The sequence below is a fragment of the Monoraphidium neglectum genome, assembly GCF_000611645.1.
Source record: "Monoraphidium neglectum strain SAG 48.87 unplaced genomic scaffold scaffold00435, whole genome shotgun sequence".
In the NCBI taxonomy this organism is placed as follows: domain Eukaryota; kingdom Viridiplantae; phylum Chlorophyta; class Chlorophyceae; order Sphaeropleales; family Selenastraceae; genus Monoraphidium; species Monoraphidium neglectum.
The window spans coordinates 1-8308 of NW_014013193.1; the positions used below are offsets into that span (position 1 = coordinate 1).

The following is an 8308-nucleotide window of genomic DNA, read 5'->3' on the forward strand; positions in this document are numbered from 1 at the left end:
GGGGCCCGCCGCGGTATGTGAGGGCTACCTTTGTGCCGCAGAAAGTGCAGATGCCGCCTGATCCTGTGGGGTGAGACGTGGGGCGGCGGGTGGTCGAGAAGGGGTGGTGCTTGGTGCGTGTGTGTGTTTTGTGCATGTGTGTGTGTGGGGGGGGAGAGGGAAGTGTCGCATCTTATGATGTACTGCCGCCACGCGCCCAAGCCTCATCACCGACGGCGTGGACCGCGCTGGCAGCCACAGCAGCAGCACTGCGAGCATCTCGAGGCCCGGCCCGCGGTCTGCTTTTTGAACTCGTTTGGACCCGTTCAAATCCGTTCGAAAACGACCCCTAGGCCGGCCGCTCACTAAGGAACGCGATGACATCATTCCCGAGGGCCCGGCAGTCGTAGATCTTCCCGCACCCCAGGCAGTTCACTACCGCCCGCTCGAGCGCTGCCGCGGGGTCGGCCGCGGCGGCCGCGGCGGCGCCGCGGGCGCCTGGGGCGGGGGCGAGGGCAGGGGTTGCGCGGGTGCAGCCGCGAGGCGCGTTGATAGGGGGTGGGAGGCAGGGGGGAGTCGCAATGGGCGAAAGAGCCCCTCAAACCGCCCCGTTTGGCGCCTGCTGGCTGGTGCGATTTGGATTTGCTGCAGATCCAAGCATTGTTTCCTCGCCTATGTCGCAGCAGCATGTGTATGTGTCGGGCGCCGCATTTCCTACCGCCAACACGCACGAACTAACTCTCTCCCTACACACACACACACACACACACACACACACACACACACACACACACACACACAGTCACATGCACGCGTGCGCGTGCGCGGCATATGAATGCGCAGGTCCAAGCCCACTCACCCGACTTTGGCTTGATCCTTCCGCCAGTCCTAAACATCGCAAGCGTCGCCTGCGCCGCCGCCATTGACGCCGCTGCCGCCGCCGCGTCGACGCCGCCGCCGCCGCCGCCGGACTCGTCCCGCTGCGCCGCCGCCGACGCCGCCGCCGCGGCGCTGCTGTCGCGCCCGAGTCTCAACCACCGGTCGGCGCCTTTGGCCGCGCCGGCAGGGGACGGCGGCCCCACAAGCTGCTGCTGCTGTCCCTGCTGCTGCTGCTGCTGCTGCTGCTGCTGCTGCTGCTGCGGCGGCTGCACATTTTGGAAGCTGCGCTGCTGCTTCGAGGGCGGCGCAGCAATCTGCGGCGTGTAGCCGGGGGTCGCGCCGCGGTTGCCTCCTCCTCCGCCGCCGCCGCCACTCCTCACTGCACCGCTGGCCCCACCATCACGCGCACCGCCGGCCCCGCCGCCGCCGCTGGCCCCGCTGCCGCCGCCGCCGCCGCCGTTGCGCGCGGCCATGAACTTGTTGATCGCTGCAACGGCGGCCTTGTTGCCCCCCATGAAATTCTGCGCCGAGGGGAGGGGGGTGGACTTGACCAACTCTGGACGGCTAGCCGTACGAACGACGCCCACGGGCAAAGGCAAGTCGCAGCGGGTGTGCCGCGTGAGTGCACCGGGCCGGCGTACGTACGTGGCTGCGGCCGATTTTGTGGGCGGCCGCAGGGAACAGTCGCGAGGGCGCTGCCTGCTGATGAGCAGCGACGTGGGAAGCAGCAGCAGCACGCGCAGCGCATGCGCAGCTCTTCCCAGCTGAGCTTGCAATGGCCCTCCCCCTCAGGCAAGTGTCGCACCTCAACGATATCCATTACATCGTTCAAGGATTGCGCCTGCAAAATGTTCTGCACCACTGAGTCGATGATCATGGGGTCCCAGCCCAGCAGAATCGATAGCTCCTGCTTTAGATGGGCCTCTGCCATTGCTGCTATAAGGGGTAGTGGGGTCTCTGATTAGGGCGGCTATACACAGCTGGGCTGCCCAAGACCGTTCCGAGTCTGATCTTGAGAAAGCACTGCGCTGAGCGATTTGCGGTCACAATTGCATAAAAAACAAATAGGTCTCGACCAATCATGACAGCGGTCTCACATGGCTACCGGCTTGCGTCGTCACCACCTGTCTCCCCTCCTAGAATTTTCGTCCTGCACAGTGCAGCCTGGGTGTTGCGGCCGTGGCGGACTTGCCAGGTCCCCATGTGTGCGGGCTAATGCTGGGTCATCGGAATTGTTGAAAGTTTGAGCAGGTGCGCTTGACGCAGCCACAACAGGCCTGTGACAGACAGCTCGGGCTGCAACTCCCTTCCCTGCACGCCGACGAAGTCTCCCCCCTCCCTCACCCCTCCTCCCTTCTCCCTCCGCCACCCTTTGGGGTTCTGAAATCCTGTCATCATCTGCCTACCAACCCGTAGCCAGTAGTACACGAAGCATGCCATTACACACTCAATGCTCTCACAGCCCGTTGCATGCGGCCCGCCACCAAATCATCAATCTCGCTTTCCAATACTTCATATCATAAACAAGGAATAACTTGGTGCCGATTTGCTTCCCCCAATCAGCCGGCGCCGCCGCCTTCCCGCCCCTCCGCCCCGCCGGCCGCACTCCTCAAGTCCCCCGCCAACGCCGCGAGCGCCGCGGCCTTGTGGGTGTGCACGACCCCATCATGCGTCCCCCCCTCCGCCTCCACCACCTCCACCCTCCCCGGCCCGCCCGCCGCGGCCGCCCACGCCCGCACGTGCTCGATGTTCACGAGCGAATCCTCCACCCCCGCGAACACCCGCACCGGCGCCTCGACGTGTTCTATGTAGGAGAACCCGAGGCCGCGCGTGGCGCCGGCCGCGCCCGCGCAGAGGAGCATTTCGTCGGCTGTGCCGGCCGGCGCGCCGGGGCGGCGCCACTCGGAGATCAGCGCTCGGTAGTACACGTCGTTTGCAGGATCCTCCAGGAATGCAGACACCTCGTGCTGTGGGTGGAAGACGATCGGACGGCCGCCGGGCGCCATGCGGCCGCGTTACATCAGGGGCGGGGAGCCGGGCAGCGGGCCATGCAGCAAAGCAGGGGGTCCGAATGACCCGTGCCAGCCCGCCGGCGACCGCGCAGCTCAGCACAGCTCCAGCCTGCCTAAACGTCTGCACGCCTGCACAGCACGGCTCGGAACGTCTGTACCTCTGACCACCCTTGCCGCCCTCAACACCCGGCGCGCTCGCAGCCGCCCGACCCTGCACAATCCCACCCACCGGCTTTGATCGCGTCATGATGTCAGCCACCCTGACGCCGTCACCCGCCAGTTTCTTTGCGACTAAGCCGTTAGTAAACCCTATGAGCAGGCCCGTCACCGCGGCCGGCACTAGTGACAGCAGCCGGAGGCTCCAGGGTGCCCGGATGCCGGGCGCCAGCGACGCGGGCGGGATCCAGGGGGGCAGCAGGGTGACGCGGCCGGCCACCATAGGGCGGGTCACCGGGTCGAGCGTCAGCGCCAGGGCGTACTGCGTCGGGCGGGTGATTGAGGTGGTGGCGGCTGAGGGCTGCCAGGCCGGGTCAGGACGACTATGCATTGCTATACGACCGAGTCGACACTGACGGAATGGACGTGGGCGCGGCGCTGCGAAGCCGCTGTAAACAGCAGGTCAAACTTTGGTCAACATATGCAGTGGCATGCCTGGACTCAACCTCAAGCAAGGCGGCTGCCGGCTGTCTGGCTTGGGGTGCGCTCTGAAGCCGGGATTCCCGGGCCCCAGATGACTAAGATTCCACGCCAGCAACACCCCAGCCCGAGCAACAAGAAGCGCCTGAACGTCCATCCCCGCCCACGCACCATCGTGCCGGCCGAGGACCCCAGGACGCCAAACCTCGGGATCTTCAAAGTCCCCATCAGGTGCGCCAGGTCTTGGACGTGCGCCGCGACGGTGCGGCCGTGCTGAGGGGTGGAGCCGCCGTACCCTGGCCGGTCGGGGGCAACGAGCCGCAGGCGAAGCCGCACGGCAGCTGCGTGGAAGGCGAGGGCCATGAACCTGGGGCGGGGGTTGGAGGTGGTTGGAGGACGGTTGCAGGACAGAAGTCGTTCCAAGGAACTGAAGGCGGTCAACAATTTACGCAAGCTGAGTGCTGCGGCCGCAACGACAGAAGCGCCCCCGCTGCCGTGAGGGAAGCGCGCCCACTCAAGGGCAGGGCGGGATCGAGCATGGGACAGCAAAGGGTGCTCTACAGGAAGGGGGAGGCGGGGTTGCGCTCGCGCGTTGCACTCTGAGTCAGGAGGCGGCTGGGGCCGGCGTACCCGCCCACGCGCAAGCCCAGCGGCGCGGCCGGCTGGCGCAGATGACTCATGTGAGGTGGTGACCTTGCCGAGCCGAGAATCAATATCTTGGCAACAGCAGCGCCCCGTCGCTCCACGATCGAGCTTCCGTCGCCGACCCTGTCCGCCCAGCAGCCGCACCGCTGCATCTCTGTCTTCTCCCTACCCCAACTAGCGTAGCGCTGCCACCAGATTCGCGCTGCTAAGTTTCGCGACTCTCCCAATGTGGTTCTGCAACGGCGCTGGGCCCTTCTCTGGCCCAAGCAACGCGGCATGCTTCCCCCCGGCTGCCGCCCCCCACTGCATCTGTTGCACTCTGCTTGGCCTCAGCCTGGCAAAAACAATGGAACATGTTTAAACCCAACGCGTTGCCGCAGCCACTGTCCCCGCACTCATGCACCTGTTTGCTTGGACTGGGTGCAGAAACAGGACGCAGTCCGCGCTTTCCGAGTCGCCGCAGTCCACATATGAAAGCACACGGCCGTCTGGCAGCGCGTGGCTGCGGTCTGCCCTCTGAACCAGCTCGGTTGCGGCTGCCCTGATGGCGGCATCCGCAGCACCGTCGGCGACCGCCCGCCCGTCCGCCCCGTCCGCCGCCATGGCCCTAGGCGCCCCAAGGCCGGCGCTACTGTAGACAGGAGTTGGCTGGGCAGCACGTCGGGGCCGCCTCGTGGGCTGCAGTTGGCAGCATGCAGCGCCCCCGACGCTGCCCTCAAGGCGCTGGGCACACGCTCGGGGCTGCTGATTAGTGCCGGCGCCTTGCAGCACAAAGCATGCAGCCAGCCCGCCGCCCGAGCAGAACGAATAAACGCAGAATTGACAAAACAATGCCGCGGATCTCTTTTCAAAAATGCTTCGCACAACAGTCGATCTGTGTAGTGCGCGAATCAATCATGTAGATTGCCTCAAACTCGCTGTTGCAATGACTCGTGATATGGTACGTGCTGAAATATACAATGTACCGTGTCAGACAGGCATGCGTGGTACGCGGCCGGCAGTGTGGCGATGCAATGATGCAAGTGTTGCTGATGAGCAACGACGTTGAGCAAACACCACCTCAAGCGCCCGGACGCTTTCTGTCCACTCGCAACGCCCCTAACACAGCTTTGATGTAATGTAAGAGCAAATAGACAGCTGAGCCATCCGGCCTGGATGGCGAGGGCGGCAAACAGAGGGCGCTCATGTGGGCAAGGGCTGACGCTGCCATGACGGTCACCACTTTGCATGGTGAGGCATACAGGCCGCGGGGCGCTCATGCGGATCCAAATGCAAAGCAGCCGTCGAAAAGAGACAGCTCTGCTGCCCCGCCGCGAGCGATGTTGCTCCCAGGGTTGGTGGCCTTCGGGGTGAACCTGCAGCCCCGGCCTGGAAAAACGTGGGTTCACAGCCCGCGGCCTGCGACGGTTCCTTGGAAGGTTGTTAGGACCCAGCCCCCCGCCTCATCGGTAGCCGGCAGCCGGACCCTATCCAGCCCTCCCGTTCCACTGGCATGCTGAGTCTGTTTGTGGCTGCGGACGCGAGGGCGAGCGTCCACAGCAGCGGCTTCTCAACGCCAGCAAACCGAGGCTGCCGCCTGCATCCCTGCGCCGTTGTCTTGCGAAGCCTGCTTTTGCGGAGCAACACAAGCTTATTGAACAAAGCCACGCAGGAAAAACAGGCCGAGACGCCCCGTTTCTCCGGGCGGTCCGCTACTCTTAAGTACATGTGAGCATGCGATGTCGCGTCAACCACTGGTGGCACCAGTTATGCTGACACGCACCATTGATCACACGGGCAGTGGAACCGAATACAAAACTGCGCCTCTGGTAACCAAAAGTTGGAGTCCACCTGCAGCAGGGCAGGGCGGCTGCGACGGCAAGGGGGGCGCGCGCACCCATTGATGCGGGCCGCAGTGTCTGTGTCGCCTGTGGAGGGGAAATCACACAAGCTTTGTCTCAGTTGAAAGATGCATTGCCATCGGCGCCCTTGCAAATGCAGCGCCTTGGGTAGGTTTGGGAGGGGTGTTGGGCCGTCATCAAGTTGCCTGCAACAATTTTTGCAGTCTACAGCAGGCGTGTCGGCTGCAATTCGCTCCCGCAGCAAGGCGAGAGGCCTAGGTGTGCTGGGGCATTATCTGTATTGCGAAAAGGCGGCGCCGGCAGCGCCATGCACCTCAATGCAGCGCCCCGCTGGCGGATCCATTGTGACACAGTGTACCTTGGGCCACCTCACCCGGGGAGCTGCGGGTCGCAGGCGATGCGGTGTGCAGCGCGCCGGCCGGCGCAGCAGCAGCATGTGCCCTGGGGCTTGGCGCCGCGCCGGCCGCGGATCGCATACCTGCAACCAACCAGCGTTGCGGGATGATGCGCGCCGCAGCGGCAGTTGGCGCGGCGTCGAGCGGCCACGCCACGGTGGCCGGGGCGCCAGAAGGCACAGCGGGCCTTACTTTGACCAGCCCGGACGTTCCCAATCATTCTGACTAACGCCGGGGCACCGCGCCGCCTCGGGGGCGGCTCGGGCGGCAAGCGTGTATGCGAGTGGCGGGTGAGTGCATGTTCTCGGCAAATGAGGCAATAAAACAACCGGCCGGCACGGTTTGAAAAGAGGGGCATGCCTGCGTTATGCCCATTTGGGCCTGCGGGAAGCGCGAAATTCTTTGTACCACGGGGGCTGCGAGTGCGCGCGATCATCTGGCGGGAGCGGTTTGGCGGTTTGCCCGGGCAGCGGCGCCCGCGGCGGCTTGGTGAAGGCATGAGGTGTTGAGCCCGGCCACTTCAAAGTCGTTGCACGAGCGGGCCGCGGCGCAGCGGGTGAATGTTCCGCGGCGGCCGTGCATTCACCCTGCTGGCCAGTCATCTTGCGGTCACCTCGCCTACGTGCCGATGGCACTGGTGTGCCGCCGCCTGCCCGTGGCTTTGGCGCATGCTAATACATCTTACAAATATCGAATCCACACCTAGCTGTTGCTGCGAGCTGCTGTGCCGAGATCCCCCGTAACCACGAACTCTGCACTTCTCGCGAGAGAGTAGTAGTGGGGTCGATTGTTCGTTCCGGCCCCCCGACCCAGCTCACTCGCAAACAAAAGCCCGCCGTCAATTTGTACACCCATATATTGGTTCGCATTTTACCTGCGACTCCATCAAAACCTCCAGTGCATCGAAAAGAATTCAGTACCCACCCGTTTTGTGCGCCACCGCGTGACCGACAGTGACGAGCCATCGAATACCCCTAAAACGTGGCTTAACTCACCATGGGCCTTCGCTGGAGCTTGCTGCTGCTTGCAGCAGCCGTCGCCTTGCTGTCCGGCGATGCGTCCGCGCAAGGTGTGATGCGGCTGCCCGCTGACTCCCCCCAAAGCACCCTCCATCCCATCCCTGGGGCCATAAAGAATCATGTATGAGCTCCTTGCAGCCCCTGCGTGCCTCAGCACCCGCGTGGGACGCGCTCCGGCGGCCGTAACCACGCCCCGCATGCGGCAGCTTCGTCCAGACGCCCCCCGCCCGGTGCCCGCGCCTGCGCCCGCGCCCAGACTCCCCCAGGCGTTCGCCCCGCCTGCGGCCTCGCGCCTGCCCACGGCCCCCGCCGGCCCTGCCCCCGGCCCCGAACGCAATCTCCAACACGCCCGCGCCGGGGACGCCCCCCAAAAATCCCCCCCCCCCGCACACACCCCCAGTCGTGGTGCCGCAGTGCTACTCGACCCGAAACCTCCCCGGCGAGACCAACCCCTGCAAGCACTCCTTCGACGCCAAATTCGACTTCACCAACACCACCGTGACCGTCCCCGGCGGCAAAAAGAACCCCGCGGGCACGAGCTACTCCCGGTTCTGCATCACCCTAAGCACGACCCGCCCCTGCAACCCGGCAGACTCCATGTGCTGCCCCGCCGCCGTGCCCGTGACCTCCAGCAGCCCCAGCGTGTACGAGCTCCAGCTCTTCACACGTGAGGCTGGGGTTTGGGGTTTCCCGAGGTTCCAAGGATTCTGGGGCTCTGGGGCTCTGGGGCGCTGGGGCTCTGGGGCTCTGGGGCTCTGGGGAGCAGCTTGCCGTCGCGACAGCTTGGGCCAGGGCCCCAAGCGCCAGCCGGCGGGGCGCCGCGCCTGCCAGCCAGCGTGGCTCATAATCAAGCTGTCCGCCCTCCCGCCCCAAGCACGGCGCCGCGCCGCCCGCGCCAGCTC

The 8308-nt window shown here is 65.1% G+C and overlaps 3 protein-coding genes across 3 annotated transcripts in view; 1 reads left to right on the forward strand and 2 right to left on the reverse strand.

Moving 5' to 3' along the window:
* Window positions 1–328: 328 nt before the first annotated feature.
* On the reverse strand, window positions 329–1789 carry MNEG_3457 (hypothetical protein; the record flags this gene model as incomplete). Its single annotated transcript, XM_014048061.1, has 3 exons — window positions 329–477; window positions 839–1379; window positions 1664–1789. 3 exons carry the CDS (start codon window positions 1787–1789, stop codon window positions 329–331), a joined length of 816 nt encoding a protein of 271 aa, XP_013903515.1.
* Window positions 1790–2417: 628 nt separating this feature from the next.
* Window positions 2418–4186, reverse strand: MNEG_3458 (hypothetical protein; the record flags this gene model as incomplete). Its single annotated transcript, XM_014048062.1, has 4 exons — window positions 2418–2825; window positions 3100–3348; window positions 3678–3873; window positions 4137–4186. 4 exons carry the CDS (start codon window positions 4184–4186, stop codon window positions 2418–2420), a joined length of 903 nt encoding a protein of 300 aa, XP_013903516.1.
* Window positions 4187–7383: 3197 nt separating this feature from the next.
* The window catches only part of MNEG_3459 (hypothetical protein), a gene marked incomplete at both ends in the record, with an annotated part of 3894 nt that continues 2969 nt past the window's right edge, over window positions 7384–8308 (forward strand). Inside the window, 2 exons of the mRNA XM_014048063.1 lie at window positions 7384–7456; window positions 7807–8073. Of these exons, the coding sequence (XP_013903517.1) occupies window positions 7384–7456; window positions 7807–8073 (340 nt within the window). The remainder of the gene's footprint in view (window positions 7457–7806; window positions 8074–8308) is intronic.